This window comes from Gasterosteus aculeatus, chromosome 12, assembly GCF_964276395.1.
Source record: "Gasterosteus aculeatus chromosome 12, fGasAcu3.hap1.1, whole genome shotgun sequence".
NCBI lineage: Eukaryota > Metazoa > Chordata > Actinopteri > Perciformes > Gasterosteidae > Gasterosteus > Gasterosteus aculeatus.
The window spans coordinates 17142945-17168503 of record NC_135700.1 but is presented as its reverse complement, the minus strand read 5'-3'; the positions used below and the strand labels follow the sequence as shown (position 1 = coordinate 17168503).

Genomic DNA, 25559 nt, shown 5'->3' with positions numbered 1-25559 from the left:
GTGCAGACGCGCTTCTTTTTACGTTTGTCCTCACTCTTGTCTTTTATTTCTCTTTCTATTTTTCTCTCTCTCCCTCGCCATCACTCCGACCCTCGGCCTGTTTCAGGATCTGATGGAGCAGCTGGAGAAGCAGGACCGAACCATCCGCAAGCTCAAGAAGCAGCTGAAGGTTTACTCCAAGAGGATCGGCGAGATGGGGGGTACTTGAGAAATGATCAATCAGCAAAGACGAGTCCGCACGTGTTTAAGTGTTACGGGACACCGACTGACTTTTGTGTCTTGTGTGTCTCCCAGCGGGTCAAACCGAGGGACAGACGTCTCCGGGACAGATGGTGGACGAGCCGATTCACCCTGTCAACATTCCTCGCAGGGAGAAAGACTTCCAAGGGATGCTGGAGTACAACAAGGAGGATGAGCTCAAACTGGTCAAGAACCTCATCCTGGGTAAGATAAGTTCGAAAAGCTTTGTGACGGCCACATTCACAGTTTATACAGGCTGGAAATCTAAAAGCCATCTGTGGGAAATGAAGCTTTGTGTTGACTCCATAAACCTCTCTCCTCATGTTCTCCTCTGAACTCTGAGCTGCTCCCCTTCTCTCTCCAGAGCTGAAGCCTCGCGGTGTGGCTGTGAATCTGATCCCAGGTCTGCCGGCCTACATCCTGTTCATGTGTCTGAGACATGCGGACTACGTCAACGATGACCAGAAGGTCCGCACCCTGCTCACCTCAACCATCAACAGTATTAAGAAGATCCTCAAGGTATGTGTGTGTGGGGGGGGGGGGGGGGCATTTTTTATGGTGTTTTCAGCTGGTTATTACTTATTAATGGTTTATTGACTTTCTCCCTTGTTGCTTCCTTTCAGAAACGAGGAGACGACTTTGAGACCGTCTCTTTCTGGCTATCGAACACGTGTCGCTTCTTGCACTGTCTGAAACAATACAGCGGAGACGAGGTGAGAAGGAGATATTGTGCACCAACATTTTAACCACATAATTGTACTTTTATGGCAAAGTAAATTGTTGTTGAAGTTGAGTTAACGGACAATTTGTTTTTGTAGAATACTATTCACCGCTCTTGTGATTGCAAATGGTGACATGCATATAAAATAACCCAGATTGCAAGGAAGTAGTATTCTAATAATAGAATTGCTGAGGATTAAAAAAAATATGATCTGTGTTTTCAGGCTTTCATGAAGCACAACTCGCCGAGGCAGAATGAGCACTGTCTGTCCAACTTCGACCTGGCAGAGTACAGACAGGTGATCAGCGACCTGGCCATCCAGATCTACCAGCAGCTGATCAAATGCATGGAGAACATCCTCCAGCCCATGATAGGTGTGTGCATTCCCATGTGTGCGTGTCTGATACAACCCTGCAAGCTAATGCTACTGTAGCACAGCTGGGGTTTGCTTGTGTGCTTGATGCAAATACTCACAAGGCGTGCGTGGGTTCCCTGCAGTTTCTGGCATGCTGGAACACGAGACCATCCAGGGAGTGTCTGGGGTGAAGCCTACGGGCCTCCGCAAGCGAACGTCTAGCATCGCAGACGAGGGAACCTACACCCTGGACTCCATCCTGCGGCAGCTCAGCGCCTTCCACTCTACCATGTGCCAGCACGGCACCGACCCCGAGCTCATCAAGCAGGTGGTGAAGCAGCAGTTCTACATCATCGGAGCCGTCACGCTCAACAACCTGCTGCTACGCAAGGACATGTGCTCCTGGAGCAAAGGCATGCAGATCAGGTAATCTAGGGGAGCTCCGAAGCGTGAGCGATACCTCGACCCGATGTTTTCTTGTGGTTATTTGACCTATGATGCATGTCTGGGTGCAGGTACAACGTGAGCCAGCTGGAGGAGTGGCTCAGAGACAAAGGTCTGATGACATTCGGAGCCAAGGAGACTCTGGAGCCTCTGATCCAGGCCGCTCAGCTGCTGCAGGTGAAGAAAAAGACTGACGAGGACGCCGACGCCATCTGCTCCATGTGCCTGGGGCTCACCACTGCTCAGGTGAGCGATCCTGGCGTTCATAAGCGACATTCAAATCATTGTTCTCCACTTCAGTCCCGTCGGTAAAATATGTTTGTAACCTCTGTGTTATGTCTCTTCCAGATTGTGAAGGTCTTGAACCTCTACACTCCAGTCAACGAATTTGAGGAGAGAGTATCCGTGTCATTCATACGAACCATACAGGTAAAAAACACCACCTGAAATATTTGCACCTTCCAAAATATATTGCAAATTGAGTCAAGTAGAGTCATTTTGATGAACTTCAAACCTCAGGGATATGGACAGCGGTGTTCTAATATATTTGCATGTATTAATCCACCTACCTTCTCTTCACTAACTACAATTATTTTATATTTATTAATGTACTTCAAGGAATTTCAAATGACGGCTTAATAACAGTAACAGTGATTTTTATCACACATTTTGCACATTGAAACTTAATGTATTAAAACACTGCTTGAGTGGTGGGGAAATATCCAGAAACAATTCAATGCACTAGAATGTTCAAACACACCGCTACCAGTCCCTTAACGAACTGAACCATTCTTAAAAGTATTCCCTTTATTCCTAAATTGAAAATGAATGATTTGATCTCTTCTTTTTCCCTTCAGACTCGCTTGCGAGATCGTTGTGAGAGTCCCCAGTTGTTGATGGACACGAAGATGATCTACCCGGTCACCTTCCCGTTCAGCCCTTCATCCCTCGCCCTGGAAACCATCCAGATCCCCAGCTCGCTCAACCTGGCCTTCCTCACCCGCGTCTAACCGCAGGCCCCGTAGGACGCCGCTAGGCCGATGTAGTGGCCACAGTTGGAATTGCAAGTCAAGAAATGAAATTTAAAAAAGAATAGGATTCGTATTCACATAGTTTGAGCAATTTTGTCAAAAAAAAAAAGTTTGTGATTCAAAATCACCTAAGACATCAGCTGACTGTATCTGAACGTTGACACAGAGAGAAACCCAATCACGTGCTGAACTTTCAACATGCATCTGTACAATGCTTGCACACATGCACGCCTACACTCACGTGCACTTTGTCTCTTACAAAATGCACAAATACACGTGACCCCCTCGGTGGCTGCAGCTGGTTTAATTCTGCCTGTGACACGCCATCCGTCCACCGCTTGTAAAAACGCCACCGCCCCAGATCTACGCCAGCGGTACTCGCTCTGCATCGACTAGCTGGGTCTGTTTGAGGGGTCCCGTCCCCCCCCGACGACCCCGGCTCTCTCCTTTAGTGTTTCATCTAGCTGACGCAACCAGTTAGGCTTTGAAAAACGTCAAATCTTCGCCATCGCCTCGTTCTCCGGTGAGAATGTAAACGTAACGACTGGCGGGAGCCCTGAAGGAGGTGGTCTAGACTGTAGACCAGCCTTGAATGTTGGGTGTGTGTTTCATAGGCGAACCCAACGCAAGCCAGCGGAGTGACACCGTCACCTCTCTCCATCCCAGGTGGAGGCAGCCTGGACCATCGTCATTACCCAGTCGAGCCAAGACAGAACTCATCGTCTGTACTATATTATTTATACATATATAAATATGAATAATATATATCATGTATTTTATTTATTGCGTTCACCTCCGTCCCCACCCTCCCTTGAATAGATTAGATGCTTCCTCTTTGCAGTAAACATGTCGGATATATGAAGGCCGGGACCATCGTTTCCCACAGCTTTATAAGGGCCGTGTTAGTTTTGGTCCATTGTAGGCCGTCTATGTCAATATCAGGTCAACTATGTAGTCTAGATTAAGGAGTGGCGGCACAGGTGATTATTTGTTAGGTCGCGTCTTACCGTAGATACGTCGCTTCATCGTGTTCATCCTGCACTTCACGCGGGGTGAAGTGTAGCACGGGTTTTTAACTGAGGAGAGATTCAGAAGGTACGAGGTTTCAGCTCTGAGAAGAGTTGAACCTGCTAACGTGTACACTGTTTACAGCTGTGACCGTCGCCGGGAGCTCTTCTTCATTCTGCGGTCACAGCTGTAGTCGGTGCTTCCCAGCTGTTTTACTATTATCAACGTGGAAATATTTATTTCAGTATCGTCATTTTCTTAAGCATTGAAGCTCTGTGTATTGTAAAGCCATGTGTCACTGAGCAGAAGGGACACAAAAGGTCTCTCTGATGTTGGTTTTGGAAAAAGACCAGTGTCTTCTGCTTTATTCCCAGAGTAACACGAATTCCTGTCCACTGGCTAGGAGAGCACAACATGGGCCTTTTTATAACCACAATCAATAGAATATGGGCAACTGCACTTGTCCCACGCCAATTTCACGGGGTCACTGACGTAGAAAGAAATGTTTGTCTCTTCTGTACGGGTGCTGCGGTTGTTTTTGTTTCAGATACGCAGACGTATTTGGTGCTTGATTTTCAAAGGCTGATGTTGTACCACAGTTGTTGCCTCGTGTTTTGCCCTCTCGCCCTTCTCCCTCCCGCTGTGCCATGAGTATTAACGGTCAACCAAATTTGCCTCTTGCCCCCGTGAACCTTGTTTTTGCCCGATGACCTTATCCTTTCACGGACTCAATTGACTTTGGCTTTTGTTAAGGTGCTTACATATCACATATAGAAGATTGTGAATCAAAGTATCCCATATTGATAAAGAATAAAAACAAATGTTAAGTGGAGTGAAGAGAAGTTAGTGTGTGAAGTTGTTTTGGGTTGCACTCGTATTTGAGGACTATTTGATGTCCAAATGCTCTCATTGGGACCGCGCGTTATCAGTCCGCCTTCTGTTGTATCATTTGGATTAATAGGTTAACGTATGCTTTGCACAAACAACATTTCTGTGGAGAGACGGAGCGTAACGAAAGGAATTCATTTAACTACATGAATGTTTCAAACTTTATCAGGATTTTAGTTTCACGTTGTTGGACAAAGCCTTATCTGAATGATTTCCTATCTAATTGACTTAAACACATGATCAATATTGTGACATTGTTTTGTTCTTCACTGTAAAATGAATATAAATAGTTAAATGTGGTCATTTTTTTTAATTTGATAGGGTGTTCTTTTGTTGCACTGTTCAGGCATCAGTCCAGATGCACTTTTTCTTTTAAGACATCGCTGAGGAAGTCTGATAAATGATAGACGAGGACTGTAAAAAACAAAATACTTTTTTCTGACCTGTGACGCATTGATCTCCCTCTTCCACATTCCCTCTGCAAGTGGCCGCTTCACTCTCTTTATCAGTGTTTTTCTTTTCTTCTCTTGCTGCTTTGTTAAAACTATGGATTAATGCAAGCCGCAGGCGAGAAGACAAACACATGTGAATTCCCGTCCTCACGTGGTCAAACCGTCCTCCTGGACCGAGAGCGCAGAGTTGGAAGGCCGGCCCGCTGAAAACAACAATAACACGCGTTCATTCACAGAGGAGAAAGCGCCATTCCTTCACTCTGCGTTTTTACACGCTGACATTATTAATGACCATTGTTCTTATCAACTAGCGTTGATTGTGCCATTTGAAAAAAATTCAAAAAACAATGTTAAAAAGCAAACGTATAGTATATACAGATGTTTGCTCCCTGACCCCATGTGTACATTTGACGAACTGGACTGTCTGTAGATTCTGGTAGCTGTGCTTAGTGAATGTGTTCACCGTTAAGGAACTTGGAATAAATTGTCAAATCTGTAAAAGTGAAATAAAATAATTCAGCACTGTTGGGTCGTCTCTGGGAGATTTTTCTCTTTCTGCCATTAAATAGACGGAGCAGAACCCGTTGACCTTTTGTTTTTCCTATGACTGCGTGACCTCTTGCTCCTGTATCGACGGCGCAGTGAGTTCAGGCTGAAGACGTAATAGATTCAAATTTTAAAAAATGAATCTGATTACAACATAAACAAAGATGGTTGAATAATAAAGCATTGGCTGTTTTATAGTGTTCTCTGACATGATAATCACTGTCACCCTTTGGTTACAATAACACCAAAGGCGCCTTTGGAACAGATGTTTTGAGTTTTTACCACAAGGAGGCGCTGTGTGATGTTACCTTGTATATAGCTTAAGGGATGGTATGATATTGAATCTATAAAGTGTCCTGGAACAGGCTGCTAGTGTAACGCAGCGAGGACGTACGGAGTCACAGCTTAAACACTTGACTAAGAAGATTACACTCACTGACAATCCTCTTCACCGGGGAAACGCCGCTTAGTGCTCCAGGGATAAATACTCGCTATACGGCGCGGAAAACATTCTCTTTTGAGGTAAGACTTCATCGTCTATATGACTTCAAAACTGAGTTTGTGTTAAACTTATGGAACCTAATTATGGACATTTAAGTAGCGAGTGTATAGTTTATAACACGTAATAAACCAGCCTGGATGAAGTTCGACAGCAGTAAATTATACTAGTTTCATCTTGACCATGAGGATTCCCTCAGTAGCAGCCTGTGATTTTCTTTATTTTTACTAAATGTACCTGAAACAAATTGAAGGAAATGACACATCAGTCCACTTAGTTGTGTCTTAAGCGTATTGATTAATTTATATTAGAGAATTTACTATTCAAAAATAATAATGTCAATGATATAATGAGGATGGGAGAAGTAGTGAGGTGTAATTTCGTTGTTATGGATCTGTGTTGCTTGGAGTTGTGCAGTTCCCAGAATAGCTGTGCTGCACTTCTTCCCTCTGGAGCTCAGAGAAGGATCAAGCCGGAGTAGATTACAATCTACTTATCTCCTAACACACACACACACACACACACACACACACACACACACACACACACACACAAGCAGGCCAAGTGGTCACACAACAATAAAGGAAATCAAAAGCGCCTCTATAAACCAAAATATCATGTAGGTGATAGAGTGTTTATGTTTGTGTGTGTTTTCCACAGGGCTTGTTGTCGATCATCTGCAGCCATGTGCGACCAGACGTTCGTGGCCATCACTTTCGGCCCCTGCGACTGCTGCGGGAAAGCCAGTCCGCTTATGAATATCTACATTAAGTCCGAGGCCACAAACTACTGCTCCTTCTGTGTGGAAGTGGTACGTTTCTTTCCCTTCATGCTCCTCATCACAGAAGCCGCCACATAAATTCATTGCAAACTACAGCAAAGTTTGATTGATTGCGTCAGCTGTAAAAAGAGAGAGAATGAATGTCCACACTGAGTCGACCCACAGGGACGTGTTCTCTGTGCCGTCTATTCTCATCCCACATTTATGATGAGAGCAACCGGCCAGACATCTATAACGCATCTCTAGTTTAATGTGCTGTTTATCTGACCACACGTCACGCAGAAGCACCTTTTGACCTGCATCTGTATAAGTGTCTATAACACACACACACACACACACACACACACAGGCGTCATGAGGACTCTCTTTGTCACTCTACGTATAGTCTAAAAAATGAATAATAATCTGAATGGTGCAATTATGTGTGATTAAGGGAAATACAGGAACATTTTTTGGCAAGAAAAGTGAACGCAAGTGAAATCCTAAATTTAATTAAAACTCCTCGTCATGACAACGTAAATCTGCGATCACAAACTCTTTTAGAATGTATCCTCGATGAATTGCATTTTAGCTTTGGTTCAATGATCGATCCCTCACAATGGATCCCTCAGGATGGGGGGTTAATGCAGGGGGAATGGAGAGGGGGGGAGGATGGAGGGTTAATGCAGGGGGAATGGAGGAGGGGGGTTGGAGGGATATTAGAGGGAGTGAGTTCACACGCCGCAGCAGAGCTGTGAAAGTGACACTCGCGAGCGTCCCTCGCGAACCTCTAACCACCGAACGCCCCCCCCCCCCCCCCCGCTCCCCCTCCCGAGTCGCCCGTCCCTCTTCCCCTGTCCGCTCCCTGCTGAGGGTCGCTCTTCTCTCCCCTCGGAAGATGGCGACTCAGGGCCTCCAGGCCGGGGAGAGCGCGGCGTCGCTGAAGAAGGAGAGCGACAGCCTGAAGAAGAAGCTGGAGGAGGAGCGCGCGAAGCTCAGCGACATCGAGCGTGAGTGTCGCGCGCCGAGGAGGAAACTTTAACGCGCGCAGCTGCGCTTCGTTGTGGCCTTTAAGACTTAGTGAGCTCAGCAGTTTACCTTTTCTACACAGTAAAATGACATTTGCTGCGCTGCATTCCCAACTACTACAATTACATCAAGTATGAAGAATCAGTTCAAATCAGCTGTAACTGCTGCTTCTGTTTACCACCACGCAGGCGCTCTGCAGCCCACCTGTACAAGTACATCTGTGCATTGTTTTGTGTATTCCTACGTGTACTTGTGTGTGTGTGTGTGTGTGTGTGTGTGTGTGTGTGTGTGTGTGTCTCAGTGAGCCAAGTGGCTGAGAAGATTGAAGTCTTGGCGCCCCTCTCCATAAAGACCAGACGGGTCCTGAAGGGTCATGGGAACAAGGTGCTGTGCATGGACTGGTGTAAAGACAAGCGCCGTCTAGTCAGCTCTTCACAGGTAGGCACACACACACACACACACACACACACACACACACACACAGATGTAATGCACTTCTATATGACAACTGTCCTCTTTACAAAGAGATGGCCTTGTTTATTTTTGATGTAATGAAGATTTTCTTCTCTTTTTTTTAGGATGGCAAAGTGATCGTCTGGGATGCATTTACTCTGAATAAGGTGAGTACAAGTCTGTGTTGTAAGACAAGGCGGGACAACTTGAGACAAGACAAGATATGATACAAATCTATGCTTTTGGACCAAAGGGGGACATTTTCCATATAAAACAGCTGCAATCCCCCTAAAACATCACAGACATCACGGTGAAACTCAGAGAACAGGTGGACATGTTTTTCAATAGTGCTTCAAGAGAAACCAAATACATACAAATACATAATGTTACACGACTTTGTCCAAGTCCTAGACCGAATACAAGACACTAAAGTAGCTGCTACCTGTGAACTACGAACACGTGGGTTAAGCTTTTCTCTTAATGATAAGTGAAGTATCGCTTTTGTGCATTCGGCATGCATGAAGTCATTAGATTAACAATCACCGTGAATGGATTCCTCCCGCCGAGCAGGATGCCGAACGGACTGCGATCCCGCGATGCTCCTCAGAGACAGAGGACGTAACACCATCACATGCGTTTAACGATCATCCATCCATCTGTCACCTAGAATGACTGTGCTCACATGTGTGTGTGTGTGTGTGTGTGTGTTATTGTGCGTGCCTGAGTCCACTTAAATATCAGCCAGGAGGATTCCGCCTGATTTGCCCATAATGGATGGAATCGGACCAGACTCATTATATATATACGGGTCTACTGAGCTGTATGTGTGGCTGTACGTGTGTAAGAGAGGATTTGGTTCATGCTTATTAAAGAATATGTATCTTCATACCAATAACAATTACCGAACCATGTGTTACAGGAACACGGGGTAACGCTGCCGTGTACTTGGGTTTTGGCGTGTGCTTATGCCCCCTCGGGCTGTGCTGTGGCATGCGGGTGAGTACAGAGAATTCCTTCTTTTCACTCCCTGAAATCCTCATTCTGGTCATCAAGGATCAACAAAAAACAGTAAAGTGAATTTACATATTTAAAGTAGTTTTCATACAAAGTTTATTCATAATGTGAAAGAAAATGTTTATGTATTTTATATATATTATCTTATTGGGTTGAAGTGTTTGTGAAAACATAAATTATTAGAATGGAGTTGTATTTTATAAATAAATACCTTTTACAGATACTTAATTCGTCTGTAAATGTGTATTGTTAGTTACTGCTAATGTGTTTTATCCAATATTCTGGATATGACACATCATTTGAGGAACGTTAATTTAATACTCGGTCATCATTTCTGTCAGCGTGGATCGTCACGCGTCATCCAACCTGGTGTTTTTATCGTCTACTACTATTCTACTAAGACATCATCTAACTTCTCGTTTGCTGTCTCCTCCCAAAGCGGCTTGGATAACAAGTGCTCGGTGTTCCCGCTGTCCCTTGACAAAAATGAGAATTTAAATACAAAGAAGAAGTCCGTTGCCATGCACACCAACTATGTATCCGGGTGCACCTTCACCAGCTCCGACATGCAGGTGAGCTCCAGGTCAATGCCGTCTGAGGAACTGAAAGTACATTTTACATCCTCATTTATCAATAACCGCTTTAAACGATGCACGTTTACTTTGTAAACCGACTTGATCTTGACAGTTCGGGTAGAGAGGTGGGATTAAGTATGCTGTTATTCACAGTAACTAGTTATGGACCGGACCCGAAAGGAGAACATGAAGAAAACAGCAGGAGATATATGACCTTAATACTTCACTGCCCTCAATGCCAGGGCACAGGGAGACGGTCAGCAGGAGAACGGGACAGAAACCGGGGGTGTGGAGGGGGGGGGGGGTCCTCTGTCCTGAGAGTTTATTAATAGACACTGAGTGGTTATTATCAAGGAGAGAGGCTGTTATCTAGCAAAGAGTGGAGCACACTGACCTGAGGGCAGGACATTTAACGCACAGACACGCACATGCATGTGGAAGTTCTCCTCCATCTCAAGCACAAAGGTCGGTGCAGCCGAGGACACTGCGTCGCTCACCGGCTTCTACTTCACCGTCTGCACCGAAGGCTCACAAAGTGCGTCACTATTCAAAAGACTGGTTGCACACTTTCAAGCAGGCTGAAGTCTCAGAAGTCCCAGAAAGAGATGCGTTTTTCGAGGCGTCTCTAGTCTGCGTCTTCTGTCCTTGATAACTGGGCAGGCCGGCTATGTTTCCTGTTATAAGGCCGACCTATGCCGCCGCGGGTCGGTGTCTTTTTATTGTTCTTTTATACGCAAACATATAGACTTATCGCGTGCATGCGTACGAGTTTTCATATGTGAGACTTTCTCATCAAAGACATTTACATGTGGGATCACTGGGTAATTTAAAGGAACCCTTGCTAGTATTTAACAAGTGGTAACATGCAGGCTCTCGGTTAGATCAATGAGGTTCCGGCTGTGACAGCCAGTAATTATGGCTTGCTGATAATTGCATTCACGTTGAAACTAGCGCGACATGTGAGTGCAGGGAGGAGGTGATGTGTTTTTGTGCCTGAGGTCATCCGGCAGGAGCTCTGTAATCCAGCCGCCAGCACACATCTCTCATGTCGGCATGCGTCTCTAAATGCACATAACAGGTTTCAATCCGAGGGATCGCTGGCATTTTGTGTGGGGAGACATTGTGCATAAAGAGTACAACAGCTATCATCATGGCGCCGTTAGATGTGGCGTCACGGGGAGAAAGGAGCTCAACGGCGATTCTCTCTCTACGGACTTTATGAGACGCTCTGAGGACACTGTGTTGTTTGTAGTCCCAGCGAATGATTAGTCATGTACCTTCAAATATTGCTCTAATAAAAGCTACTTCATAGTTTGTTTGTAGAAAAAAAAAAATGATGATTGTATTTTAAAAAATTCAATTGTGTATTAATTTAAAAAGATATTTCATAGTATGTCAAAACATTTATTGAAAAGTAATTCCATTGTACGCCAAATATTTAATGATAGTCATAATTTAATTTAGGGCGGCACGGTGGCGTGGTGGTTAGCACCGTTGCCTCACAGCAAGAAGGTCCTGGGTTCGATTCCGCCCAGTGGCCTTTCTGTGTGGAGTCTGCATGTTCTCCCCGTGTCTGCGTGGGTTCTCTCCGGGTTCTCCGGCTTCCTCCCACAGTCCAAAGACATGCTCTGGGGATCAGGTTAATTGGGGACTCTAAATTGCCCGTAGATGTGTGAACGTGAGTGTGAATGGTTGTATGTCTCTGTGTAGTCCTGCGATTGGCTGGCGACCAATCCAGGATGTACCCTGTCTATCGCCCGAAGTTGGCTGGGATGGACTCCAGCCCCCCCGCGACCCTGTGTGCAGGATAAGCGGTTTGACAATGGATGGATGGATAATTTAATTTCATGGAATGGAAAGATGTGAACACGCATGTCTTCCCCCTGTTTGTTGTACGTGCGTTGCTCACGTGCTGTCCGTGTGCGTGCGTGTGCGTCTGTTAGATCCTGACCTCCAGCGGTGACGGCACATGTGCACTGTGGGATGTGGAGAGCGGGCAGCTGCTGCAGAGCTTCCATGGTCACACAGCTGATGTCTTGTCCCTGGACCTCGCCCCATCTGAGACCGGCAACACGTTTGTCTCTGGGGTGAGCGAGAGAGAGATAGTGTGTGTGTGTGTGTGTGTGTATTTATATCTGTCATGTGGTCAAAAAAACCCTGTATCCTGTTTGAATTTAGAGTTTCTGATTTAAAGCTGCTGGATTTTTTTTAAAGGACAGCACCAATATTTTGATTCTCTAACATGTGTGTGTGTGTGTGTCTGTCATCAGGGCTGTGACAGAAAGGCCAACGTGTGGGACATGCGCTCTGGACAGAACATTCAGTCCTTCGAGTGCCACGAGTCCGACATCAACTGTGTGAAGTGAGTACAGCAGTTATTTCTTATTGTGAATGAGAGACTTTAGTGACCTTATTGTGAATATTGTTGTCAATTTGGTACAAATTTATGAAATTAGATACCAGAAACCGATCTAGTCCAAAAATACATTTTAAATATTAAAAATATAACATATTTTAATTTTTTAATGTTTTTCCAGTTTTGTGCGTAAAGATATTGAGTTTGGTACCAATTTCTGAGTTAGTTTTGTCGAATGTGGCAAAACACACAACTTAACTCCTGGGTCGTGTGCGTTTCCAGGTACTACCCCAGTGGAGACGCTTTCGCCTCTGCTTCAGACGACGCCACGGTGAGTCACGTCCAACGCCGTGCCAGTCGCTCCGTCGTGTCGATATGTGCACGTGTAGGAAGTCAGTCGATTCATCTTTCATAATTTGGTGCTGGGGCGAATGTCGGCCAACTCAACATCGTTGCTACGAAGTACCTAACAGGGTACCGTTGTCTGTTCCCCCCCCTCGTGTGTGTGTGTGTGTGTGTGTGTGTGTGTGTGTGTCTCCTCAGTGCCGTTTCTATGACCTGCGAGCCGACCGAGAGGTGGCCGTCTACCAGAAGGACAGCATCATATTTGGTGCTTCCACGGTGGACTTCTCTCTGAGTGGTGAGGAGTTTGTGGAGCGCCCGACGAGGTCGCACTGAATCTACCGGGCGAATGCGCATGTTCGCTGAAGAACATTTGTTTCATTTGAATGGAGCGATTTCAAATAATATTCCCGAGAATGAAAGTTTCCTACCTGTAACCGATCATCCGTCTCTACTTCTTCTTTTTCCAAATCCCCCACTTCCCCTTTCTCTCCCCCCCCGCTTCCCCTCAGGACGGCTGCTTTTCGCTGGTTACAACGACTACACCATCAACGTGTGGGACGTCTTGAAGGGAACTCGCGTCTCCGCCCTGTTTGGCCACGAGAACCGCGTCAGCAGAGTGCGAGTGTCACCCGACGGCACGGCGCTCTGCTCGGCCTCCTGGGACAACACCTTACGGGTGAGCCGGAGATTCCCCGCACAACGTCACTTCTCCCTGTTTATTTGTGACTTCCGCATTTTGGGGGGGGGGTGGTTTCATTCACAGAATCACATCAGCTTTGTTGGAATAATTCGTTTAGAGGACAGTGATGAGATTTTGAATAATTGTTAACACATGAATTGTGAGCTGATCCTTTTACATTTTGCTAAAGGTTTAGGATGACAGTGGAGCTAAACAGCCCGGCTCAGTATTTGGGTTTTGGTTGGGCTACTTATTCTACTGTGTCTAAAGGTTTCCGGTAAAAACAAACGTGGTCGACTATTTTAACGTCATACATCTTTTCTCGCAGCTATTTCTTTAGACTAAAACGTCGTAAAAGGGCTCTAGTAACTTGTGGGTTTGATATTTTAACCCGTATGATTCTCTTCACTCCTCCCCATGCAGATTTGGTCCTAGAGCCGATATATCGCAGCGGTGATCCAATGAGGAAAGCATCCATCACTATACCAACCCGTTTCCTGTCGTGTACATACAAACCGTCCGTGTAATAAACGAACACAGACACCTGAAGTAAAGTCTGTCCTGAATGAGAACGTATCATTGTATCATAGCTGTAGTTAATATATACACATTACAAAGGAAGACAACTTCAATGTAGTCATCATTTTGTTTAGTTTGAATATAAATAAACGTAGGGCGGCACGGTGGCGTGGTGGTTAGCACTGTCGGCTCACAGCAAGAAGGTCCTGGGTTCGATTCCACCCAGTGGCCTTTCTGTGTGGAGTCTGCATGTTCTCCCCGTGTCTGCGTGGGTTCTCTCCGGGTTCTCCGGCTTCCTCCCACAGTCCAAAGACATGCTCTGGGGATCAGGTTGATTGGTGACTCTAAATCGCCCGTAGGTGTGTGAATGTGAGTGTGAATGGTTGTTTGTCTCTGTGCAGCCCTGTGATTGGCTGGTGTACCCTGTCTATCGCCCGAAGTTGGCTGGGATAGACTCCAGTCAATAAATAAAAGATTTGAATGACAATTGTCTGTAGCTTTGATTTCTATGGTGCATTTAATTCACTCAGTCCTGACAACCTCACTGGAAGCCTCAGTAAAAACCTATTGAGGCGAGCCAACATATATTTATACATCAACAAAATACAAATAGATGATCGGCGTGTTTGCTGAGTTTCACCGATTGTGTCACACACGCAACATTAAACTTTTGTTGCTACTGTTTCAATCCCAATGACTAACCTTTGCACTTCTGGAGGGGAGAAATGAAACTATCATGAGGCCTTATCAAATTATCGTATTATCCTCACAGCACATTCTGTATGTGATTTCTGAAAACGACATTTTCAGATTGATATGCCAAGAAAAACGAGTACCCTTATTTGTCAATAAAAATAATACAACTACATGGGCTCAAGGGAAACTATGGCAACCAACACGTTGATCCAGCCACAAGGGGGCGCAACACTTTATCATAGTTCCAACAGGAATGCCTGGCGGCCCTCCCAGTAAAAAGTAATATTGTAACATCTCCATCATGTGGAAATGTTTACACAAATAGAGTTTGAGGATTCAAATACAAACAGTTGTAGCGGTTGTGCACGTGAATACTTACCGCATATCAATCATATATTACATCATGCAGAACAATTTTGCAAACCATTCCATAATAATCAGACGTTGTCTCCAGTTTGCACAGTGATGTTTTATTTTAAAACAATGCTCAAAGGTTACTCTTCCTTCTCCACGTCAACACTCTACTCGTCAACACAACATCTCTAGAGTGTTGAACGTACATTGTTTTTTATTAAAACCAGTCAATATCTGCACAGATATTGCTTTTCTGTGCTTTTCATTTCACAAATTGTGTCATCTGGAAGTTTGAAGGATAAAGTATATCGATGTATACATTCGATATTTCGATTTACGCCTGTATGAGAGTTCATGGAGGGAAACACCCAGAGGGAAACACCAACGTGAGGGGAGAAGTCAGTGGGAGAGACAGAAGGGACTAATGGATGTGAGGACAGGAGGGTTTTACCGCAGAGAGAAAGTACCCAAACGTATCAGCAGCTGCACCACACTACCTGGACATTGCCATTCATTTGAATACAACTCGATGCCTCTTTCACTTCCTCTTAAAGATCACTGAGCTTGTCCATGTGAGTAGTTTACAAACATCACACAGTGAGAGCGAGAGGAGTGAGACTGAGTGAAACCATAAAAAAAAAAATTCCCCAAATTACGCTTCTTTTTAGGTCAGAAAGGTCAAAGCAGGATTCACCGAAACGCGCTGTGTGCCAGGGCTGAGTTCTGCATTTATTGACCATCTCAGGCTGGAACTGTGTCTCTTTTACTACAGAACATATTTTTTCAAATAAATCAGCTTTAAAAACTGTGATGGCAATCCACTTGTGAGGGATTATGATAAATGTAGGATATCCTCAACTAACAACCATTCTCATCATTGTTCACTTTGCTGATTATATTGAGGAGCAACCATTGAATTGGTCAATGCAATTCCATAGATACAGACGAATTGAAAATTGCACAAAACATACAAATACGCAACTTGATCACCTCGATCAACAACTCGATCATCTTCAAACTGACGCGTCACCGATCGGATTGATCGGTTTTCTACGTGGGAGTATTTTCCGCTCCGCGCCGTTGCGGAGGGGCTTTGTCGGGGTTTTTTCTGCGCGTAAACGGCGCGGAGGCGGAGCCAGATGATAAATGTGCAGCTGAAGGGAAGCGGTGAAAGCTCCGAGGTTCTCCTTCCGCCCTCCGTGTGTGCACGCAGCAGTCTGATATCGCTGGGAGGGTAAGCTTTTCTTTCTTTTTCGTTTTTCTTTTTCGCACGGAATATGCTATTTCACACGCTTGCACGCGCGGCCGTTTGGGAATAAAACACTTTTAATCGCACCGAGGTGTCGGGGGCTTGTGACGCTTGGGAGAGGGGTGGGGGGAGAAAATAAAAACCCGGCCGTTTAAACGGCGCTGATGTGGCGGCGCTAGCTCCTCGTCGCCCGGGTGAAGATGGTCCTTTGTGTCCTCCATTGCTCTGGTGACAGATCGACGGGCTAAGTTAGCGGGGAAGGGGAAGCCGGCAAGGAGTTCCCCTCCCCCCCCCCAATTCAGAGCCGGGGACGAACGGATACTGACCGTTACGTCGCTGTCGCATCACGGTGGTATTTACGTCGTTTGGATGAGTCTCGTTTACGGAACTTAGCGTTAGCATCATCCGGGCTAACAGGCGGACTGGCTCGCGGCGTCCCCGCCGTTCGCGGCTTGTTAGCTGCCGGACGTTAGCTCACTTAACGCTTTGCTAGTGTTCACGTATCGTTCTGTTAATTGCTTTTTTTAAAACGAATGGTTCATGTAACGTTATATTGCGATGGAAGATTCCTTTTTTTTAAAGGGACGCGGTTATAATGGTGGTAATTTAAAAGTAACGTCACTGTTCTGCTGCTGAACTGAAGCAAGCGGGGCTTATGGGAAATGTAGTCTTAACTGCTAGAATTATCTTCTTTTTGTCAATAAAACATGCAGTGTATAGCAGCTGTTTTATCAAATACAAATTGAATATCTGTTTCTGAACTGTTGGATTTGAAGATGTTCGAATTCATAATGAGCCGAGCATTTTGTTATTTTAGACAACCAATAATTAAGCAGCTGGGAGATAAAACAATGTAAATGTAAAAAACCTACCAAGTTTCACCCTCGCATCACGTAAAGACTTCTACCTGACCTCAACCTGCTCCTTTTTAAAAAAAACATTTTTAATTCTTTTGAAATGAAGGGAACTATGTTTTGTCCTCCCCTCAGAAAATGTCCTGCGGGCTGTGGAAAGAGACCTTGGCTCTGGCAGAGGACTACCTGTACCTGTGCTGCAGCAGCCCACGGCCGGCCCCTCCACCTCCCAGCGGGTCAGCCGCTGCCATGAGGCTCCTGGCCTGGGACATGGAGACCCAGCACCAGGCCCGCTTCCACGCCCTCGCCCAGACCTTCCTCAGGCAGTGCGGGCCGGACCCCTGCTCCAGCCTCCGGCAGGTGATGGAGGAGCTGGTGGGGGACGGACACTTGAACTGGGGGAGGGTTGTTTCCCTTTTCGCTTTTACCGGGGTGCTGGCCAGGCAGCTCCTGGAGCAGAAGGCCACGAAGCTGGGGCTGGACCCTGGGCAGGAACTAGGACAGGAGCCCGGAAGCTGCAGGGGACTGGCGGAGACCATAGCCGACTACCTGGGAGAGGAGAAGAAGGACTGGCTGCTGGAGAATGACGGATGGGTAGGTCGAACCCACGCGGATGCTGGCGAGCCGCCTCGACACAATCGTGGTAGATAAGAGAAGTAGTGGATTTCTGTCTGTAGGGTAGTACGCCACTTTACAACGGAACTGCGGAGGACGCGTCTTTGAAGTGAAAGTGATGATTTGAAACTCTTTGCCGTGGGAAATCACCCCGTCTGGTAGTGTGTGGGTTTATATTCAAATCGTGTGTAAATGCGGCCCAAAAAGAAGAAAAAAACCCTTCGACGGCTTCGTTTAAATGCCATGACTCATGTGGCTGCTATGATTGTGGCGTTGCAACGGGCCAGATTGTGAGGAATGTAGTGTTCCAGAAAACAACCCGCAGAAATACAAACCCGGAGCCGTGACCAAACACGCCCGGGCCTTTAGATTAACGGCTACAAAACTCTGAACAAAAGCTGTGTCGTCAGGACAAATTTGACTATATACTTCAAAAGGACGAAGGCCATTTTAACTGGCTTATGGTGCCTTTATGGAGGGATGGCTGTGATGTTCCATACGTAGACTAAAGGCCCCTGAAGCCTCAACAAACCACACACAACCAAAGTTTGATTGTCTTTTGTCAATGGGTTGGCCCCCAAACACACACACACACACACACACACAGACCGCTCCTTTCTTCTGCTGGCAGCTGGTTTCAACAGACGCGTAACCTGCTCGGCCAGATGGACTTTGTAGTAACAGTCAGAGCTTCTGTGTGTTGACGCTGGCTAAGTTGCAAGTTAGCGCCGTACGACTAGAAAAACAAGCAGCTGCACAGCAGAAAAACACCTGGAGCCGAGAGCAGGTGCACTCGAGTCTGTGGCAGCAGTTTGAAAACATGGAGGAGAAGCACACACACACACACACACACACACACACACAGCTGGGGATCGGGCTCATTGTCTTGCTAATTGGAGCAAGAATCCATTCATTAATGGTACCGTACAAAATTCATGTCTGTACCAACAGCTGGCACATTTGACTTCTTTTGACGGTTGTGCGCTGTCGGGGTATTTGAGAATACCACTAGTAAACTTCTCGCCGTAGCGCTGGGCAATATGGCCTAACGTACAATTTAGTGTCACAAACTGGTGTGTTACCCTGTTGAAGAGCTCTAGTTATTGTTATAACTATGACTCAATCTCCACACGCGGAAGACCGGCCGAACTACGACCTTTACCGCGACCGCTTACATACCGTAGGAGAAATTCATACCGTAATTTGGTTTGAAACCGGTATACTGGGCTTACTGGTTGAACTGGTCGCCCCGATCTCACCAGTTCTGTTTCTCCCTCTCGCAGGAGGGGTTCTGCAAGTTCTCCCGCAGCGCCAGAGAAGTTGGCCACGACTCGTCCATGAAGAAAGCGCTGTTTGCTGCTGCTGGCGTGGGCCTCGCCGGCCTCACCTTCCTCCTGGTGCGCTAGCCTCTCTCCTCCTCCTCCTCCCCCCCGTCCCAAACAAACGCTCGTCCATGTTCTCATTCCATTTGGCACAGTAGACATTTTGAAATTTTAACGTTGGTGCTGCAACAAAAAAAACGGGCTTTATCTGTAGTGAATTCAGGGTTGTATCTCACGTCAACTGAATGTTTGCACACACACACACACACACACACACACATTGATACTGACATCTTGTCAACCATTCCTTACGATTGTAAAATTATCTCAATGCCTTCAAACATTAGAGTAAGTGATGTCCGCTTGCATATCAGACCGGCAGATAAAAAAAAGCACACGTTTCTGGATCTTCTTCTTGCGCTTTTTGTATTTTCAGCTGAGCAGCTAAAACTTTTTTTCAATTTCCCCACAGCTTTTGATTTAAAAATTATCAGCTGCCTTTTTGTTCATGTGTTTGTTACAAAGCCATTCTAGTGTACAATGTATAAATTAATATATTATATTTATATGAAACTGTAAGCAGTGGCCCCCTTTTTCTAACCGATCCACAGCTGATTCAGTTATTTCTTTTTTTTTTTTTATTAATCGGCCGCCCTGCGCTCGTGTGAAACGTCTCGATTTACTGATCAGCAGCTGAATCAGCGCTCTACACAACACGGTGCTGTTTCTCACATCAACCTCAACAAACGAGGGACCAATCTGACTTTAAACCGACTGCTAATAGAACAAACAAACTATGGCACCCCCCCCCCCCCCAAAAAAAAATCCTGTAAACATTATATTTTTACATTGTTTTGGTTTATTTATTTGTCTTTTTTATAATAAAAAAAGAAGCAACTATTGGTTCTTTGTGATTGGAGTCTTTCGGTTTCAGTATGATGTCAAGTTCTTAACACTGTTCTTGTAAATGTCTACGCAGCAGGTCGGTGCGTAGAGGAATATAAATAGTACATGATCTGCCCTCCTTTCATACGCAGACATTGTCATAAATAAGATATGTTCTGCCTTTGTGCTCCTCAGACATCCAGTTACACGCAAACCACATGAGCAGAACATTCAAAAGCAAATATTTATACCAAACTGTTGGTACCGAGCTCCTGAGAACGGAATAAAAATATCTATTGGTTTCATTAATCAAGCAGCTAAACTTATTTTACTTTTGACCAGCTACAATGCATTAATAAAAGTATTTGCTGGCTTGTTAAACAAATGTTACCCATCTCCTAAATGTGGGCCGAGCATTCACCTGCTGTCTTGAAATGGACCAGGGATCACACAACTAGAACATTGGAAGTAGCGACAATATATGTGAATCATAGATGAGTGTTTCTATCAGAATGATGGTAGTTGAAGTTTCAGCCTGCTGAAACTGACAAACTGTCTGTAGGCTTCAACAAACGGAAATAAAAAAAAAAAAATCGGAAATGCAAGCCGCTCAATTGACAGGAAATAAAGTCACACACTTGTCACACATTACAGATGAGGCCTTTGTTCTGTGTGTGTGTGCGTGTGTGCGCGCGCCATGACACAGCAGTGAGGTAATTGTTCCTGCATGTCTTACTTCTCATTCACAGACAAAGGGCCCATGTGTTGGTCTTTATATTAATTTGGAGCACTGAAACTGAGCGTTTATCGAACACACACACTATTGTCTCCATTACGGTCACAACACAGTCACATTGTTTGCGAGAAATAGAACCACATCGACCTCTGATGTGGGGATGGATGTTTCCTGTTGATACGTCTTACTCTACCAGTGAAAACCCGAGTGGAGCCTTGTTATCGTCATGTGATGACACGGGTCATGTGGTGCAGAGATTACATGGACATCTGTAGGCGATTTAAAACGCGACCCGGAGGGTTTAGAGCCGCGGTACGTGTCCTCTCGATCCATAAGCTGATTGATGCATTTGTTCATCAAATCCCGTGAGAAAACTAAAAGGAGGATCCGCCCCAATCATTTAAAGTATCGTCTTGTTTATTCCTGAGCCGCCGCACCTCGAAAGGGTGACGAGGAACTCCGTGACCTCCACGGACCAACAACAGACAGCTGGTCCAGATGTTCTCACACCGGGCCGAGGAGATAGAAGGAAGGCCGGTCGTCACAATCAATGAAAACAACAACAACATTGAGTTCACTGTCAAGTGTCCACAGATGATGAGCAAACAAGTGTCCTCATTCACACGCTGGACTAAAGGAAAATATATTTGAAATGAATAAAATGTTGTATTACCACATTTCAGAGGCAAAAAAAAGTAATGTTGTTCCCGTCGGCTCAGATCGCAAAAGAAAATGAAACATCTTTTGAATCAATGATTCCACACAGCTTTTCGTTTTCTTCTTTTCAAAGATATAATTTATTACATTTCAGGAAATTGTGTTTGGTTGGAATTGATTACAAATGAGTAACAGTATTGTAACAATGCTGTAAAAGTTCTTTAAAAAGGTTCAACTATATGCTCAGAGTCAAATTCAATATCACATATTTAACATTTGTAGTTGATTTCATGTCTATCTAAGCTGGTAAAGTGTCAGTGCTCTTTATTACAAAACACCCAGGTGATAATCCATGTATATACATTTTAAAAAGAGCATATATGGGAAGTATAAATACAAAATATATCTGATGTCTTTGATGATTTATTGGTGAGTAAATAGCAGACGGACGTGGCGAGAGCAGCTCCTCGGGCTCCAGTCAGCTGATTGGCTCCTAGACTTCCATCTTGTCCACACTGCATTACTTTTAGTGTGAACATTCATAAACTAGAGTGCAGATCGGCGTCCGGCTCCTCACAGCTGCTCTCATCACCTTCTCGTCTTTGTCTGTATTCACAGCGAAGACAAACAGTCCGATCTCCTCGTGGCGGATGCTGAGCCTTTTCATTTTTGGTCCAAAATTAAGTTGAGTTAAGTTAAGTTGAGTTAAGTTAAGTTCTGTTAACGATTTCAATTTTAATTTCCCTTTTGTATTCATATTAGCATCTGTGAGCGAATGAGCTCCGAACCGTGAAAAGACACAAACCCTTGTTCTTGCAGTGTGAATACAGCTTTTAAAGAAGAGGGCTCATAAATGTCGTCCCCCCCCCAGTTTCCTCCTTATTGGCCAATCATCTTCTTCACGATCTCCACCAACTGTAAAACCACACAAAAGTCCTATTTTCAGCCATGCCGGAAATGTAACTATGGATTAAAGTGTATGTGTGTGTGTGTGTGTCGCGCCTAACTTATTAAATTATTAAGAGCACCAAAATATTAATGTCAGTCTAAAAAAAAAAGTGTTTTCCTCAGCAAACTATTAGTTTGTCCTTAAAATGAGCTTTACTCGGTTTTCATACTTTACTTTCAAAAGAAAAAGCTCGATCTCCGTCTCAGGAGCAAACTGACCTGAGACGGATCAGGAAACGATCCCGTCTGCAGCTTGGAGTAGATCAGTTTACCGTCCACAGACACCTCAAAGCTGTCTGTGGGGGGGGGGGGGGGGGGGACAACACACAGGCATCAATTCATTAAAAATCAAAACCTCGACCCATCGACCCCATTCAGCACAAAGACACCTACAACAATGTGCTCAGGAGGATTTTACATATAAACAACATATTATTTTGGCATTTAACGACATATAACTGAACTGGAAAAACTGTCGCTGTGACTTTTCATTTAACCGTCCTCGAGGTTCATTTGTTCATCACATTTGATCTTCCCCGGCGCCTTTTGTGAGAGAAAGAAAGAAGCAGTCGAGTGTTACCTCTCCGGCCCGTTTTTCCGGTCACCTTCTTCACACCAGGAATCTGTTTGAGGTCCTTCTCCAGGCGGCGGTAGCGGGAGGCGTAACCTCATCCTCCGCTGGGACACAAAATAAAACATTAACTCTTCCTCACAAACTCTTCCTCACAAACCTGCAGAAATGTAGGCATTCAAAGTAAATAAAAGTGGGTTATTTCTAGCAGAGATATCCCAACTTTAACTTGAGAATTGCAGTCATTCCTATTTTAAAATAATGACATAATGTAAATTAAAAAACGTACCAATATTCAACAGCGATTGTTGCCATTGTTGCTGCTGCTGCGTATCGCCGGAGCTTGGAGTTGACGGAGAGCTGTACAAAGCTTAAGTACAAAGGTGCGCTGAATGAAACGCTGGCAGGATAGTTGGGGGCTGTTATACAAGCACCCGCACCAAGTGGGAGGGTTCATCAGTCTGCAAAGATTATGAGTCACACCTGGCGACCAGTATTTAAAATGACATTTCCTTCCTCCTCGCACAGCGTGAAGTTACTCGTCTGATGCTCGCACGAAGAAATCTTTGCTAAAGCCACTAACAATAGAGGAGGAGGTCAAAATCCAGCAAAGGAGGAGTGTACGAGTTCCTAAAGCAGCTTTAGAAGAACGTGAATCGGTTTAAAAAAAAGGTATAAACTGTACAAATGCAAAACTGGAGCCATCAGATAACGAGGCGCCGTGTCCTCAGCTGAACCGACACCAGCTCGCAGGTGAGCTGTCAATCAGCCGAACACAAAGCGGCTGTGTGAGGGTTCAAATACCAGCAGCTGCCGTCCGGCTGAAGGATCCGGAGGCCTGGCTGCTACACGGGACTCATTGTCTCCTGCTGCAGGCACACAGTCAAGAATCGCCCCCCCACACCCACTCAGCAACAGGCCGTGCTGCTCCAGTGATGACGGCTCAATGACACAGCAATATTTTCTCTAATGAATTGTACGGTAATCAAATAGATCTAAAAAAATATCCTATTAAAAAAAAAAAAAAAATAAGGGACAGAGACGAGCATCTGGTCCTAAATGACGTTTGTTATCGGGGCTTAAATAAATGATTTTAACTGAACATTAAAAACTTATTTTTTCAATTATTCAAGTGTGTCTTCACAGCCCACTGCTACAAATCCTTGATTGAGAACATTTTTAAGACCGGAGCAATGTTGCTAAAATATTTTTACATTTTTATTTGTTTAAAATGATGTCGGTACAAAATGTATACAGTAATACCCTTAAGTCTGTCAGTTCCCCTGAATAAAATATTTCAATCTGTTCAGCTCATGCCAGATAAACAGTATCTATAAGATACACTGGATTGTAATTTGCTCATACGATAGTTGATGACAACGATATAGCAATAGTACCTTTGTAACAATAAAAACTATCTGCAATATTTTTTAGTGGACACACTTTCAATACAATAAAATGACATACATCATATCTGTAAAAGTTGCATTGCAATCGGCCCATATTTTACAAGATTTTCAAATGTATGTAGGTCTGCCCATTAACTAGGATAAAAGGTTGTGATACAAGTCTTTACACATTTATAAAAATGATGTGGTGACAAACTGCGTTGCTGCAGTGACTGAAGCTGCTGGAACACGAGTACAATGCACTTAAATTTCTTTTTTTAAACAAGGCAACTTCTCAAACTTTGTAATAAATAATAAACCCTCTGCAATGATATTGTACCCGTCGATAAATCCCGTTCATATATATATATTTATATATTTTTAATAATGTTGTACAAAAAGATGTTTAAAACTTCCTCATTCATGTACTAGAAAACAAAACAAAAAAGGTTAACAGGGTTGGATTGTGTTCGACAGCATTTCGGCGGAATCAACAAAAAAAATATGACTTCTGCATGCACTGGTTCCCACGGAAACGAAGCGGTGTGATTCTTCCAGTTGATTGGGCGAGCCTCTCTGCTCCTTGGCTTTGACTAAAATCGTTCAGTGTCGCCTTGCGATCGATCAATCGATCGATCTCTTCAAACCGATCACAGCATCTGCCTCATTGATTGACGGGGCTCTTTTACGGCGCCCCCCGTGCTGGAGGGGTCGTCGTGTGGGAAGGTCACCTTATCCGGCGTGTAATCATTCCGCTTTAGATCTGGAAGAGGAAGGTACGAAGTTTACGTGTTACGACCGATTAGAGCTCATAAAATTCTTAAGATTAAACGGTCGTGTGCTGAACTCTAGACGCGTCGGAGCACGAAGCCAAAGCAAATCCAGCACGCAGAGAACACAAAAGGGCACGTGGGAGCCTCCAGTGAGAATCACCCGGAAACTTTTGAAACAAAGATAACCTCCATTTTATAAACGGCCCAAACAGTCAAAACGTATCAAGACATAATCAGTTAAAGTGGGGTGCGTTTGTCTCTAAAAGCAGACGGTTCTTTGCGTGTTTGTGTTGTAATTTAGTGGTTGGGTCCCTGAACAGCAGCCGGTCACCTGGAAGCTTGAGTTTCCGACAGCAGGAGTTGCAGTGGTGCTTTGCTCTGAAGTTCCTAATGGCGTCGTCCCCAGGTTGGCAGGTCCAAATATCATGTCGTAGGATCTGCTGGAGTCACACAGGACATTTTAGGGGAAAATGAACAAAAGAAGCTGCTGGAAATGTTATTTGCCATTTGTGAGGCTGCTATCACACATTGTTAACTAACCTTGAGGTCACTTCCTGTTTTAATAGATAAGTTGAGAGTATAAAACGTTGGCGTTTT

General features: G+C 44.8%; 4 protein-coding genes and 1 long non-coding RNA gene across 17 annotated transcripts in view; 3 read left to right on the top strand and 2 right to left on the bottom strand.

Annotated features, from left to right (window-relative positions):
- Positions 1–5664, top strand: part of myo5aa (myosin VAa) — a 39807-nt gene extending 34143 nt beyond the window's left edge. For 11 of the 13 annotated variants that reach the window (XM_078085536.1, XM_078085535.1, XM_078085533.1 and 8 more), the window contains 9 exons: positions 107–200; positions 295–444; positions 605–759; positions 864–953; positions 1185–1335; positions 1460–1742; positions 1832–2006; positions 2109–2189; positions 2618–5664. In XM_078085536.1, the coding sequence (XP_077941662.1) occupies positions 107–200; positions 295–444; positions 605–759; positions 864–953; positions 1185–1335; positions 1460–1742; positions 1832–2006; positions 2109–2189; positions 2618–2770 (1332 nt within the window). In that variant the 3' untranslated portion in view covers positions 2771–5664. The remainder of the gene's footprint in view (positions 1–106; positions 201–294; positions 445–604; positions 760–863; positions 954–1184; positions 1336–1459; positions 1743–1831; positions 2007–2108; positions 2190–2617) is intronic. The other 2 variants (XM_078085538.1, XM_078085537.1) reach the window with 1 other exon arrangement.
- A 397-nt stretch (positions 5665–6061) lies between these two features.
- Positions 6062–14401, top strand: gnb5b (guanine nucleotide binding protein (G protein), beta 5b). The gene is made up of 13 exons (XM_040168368.2): positions 6062–6207; positions 6845–6995; positions 7843–7954; positions 8275–8411; positions 8552–8593; positions 9346–9422; positions 9880–10012; positions 11959–12102; positions 12286–12377; positions 12654–12702; positions 12915–13011; positions 13226–13392; positions 13819–14401. Exons 2-13 carry the CDS (start codon positions 6870–6872, stop codon positions 13828–13830), a joined length of 1188 nt encoding a protein of 395 aa, XP_040024302.2. The 5' UTR covers positions 6062–6207; positions 6845–6869; the 3' UTR covers positions 13831–14401.
- A 1572-nt stretch (positions 14402–15973) lies between these two features.
- Positions 15974–19915, top strand: bcl2l10 (BCL2 like 10). Its single transcript, XM_040195672.2, has 3 exons — positions 15974–16198; positions 17203–17661; positions 18966–19915. The coding sequence occupies exons 2-3, from the start codon at positions 17206–17208 to the stop codon at positions 19086–19088; spliced, it is 579 nt and encodes a 192-aa protein (XP_040051606.1). The 5' UTR covers positions 15974–16198; positions 17203–17205; the 3' UTR covers positions 19089–19915.
- A 1483-nt stretch (positions 19916–21398) lies between these two features.
- LOC120830781 (uncharacterized) lies at positions 21399–23562 on the bottom strand. Its single transcript, XR_013451590.1, has 4 exons — positions 23091–23562; positions 22811–22908; positions 22450–22526; positions 21399–22197 (listed from the first exon to the last, which is right to left on the bottom strand). It is a non-coding gene; the product is annotated as an uncharacterized LOC120830781 (long non-coding RNA).
- A 1176-nt stretch (positions 23563–24738) lies between these two features.
- Positions 24739–25559, bottom strand: part of trpm7 (transient receptor potential cation channel, subfamily M, member 7) — a gene marked incomplete in the record, with an annotated part of 25552 nt that continues 24731 nt past the window's right edge. The window contains 2 exon segments of the mRNA XM_078085520.1: positions 24739–24952; positions 25294–25399. Of these exon segments, the coding sequence (XP_077941646.1) occupies positions 24947–24952; positions 25294–25399 (112 nt within the window).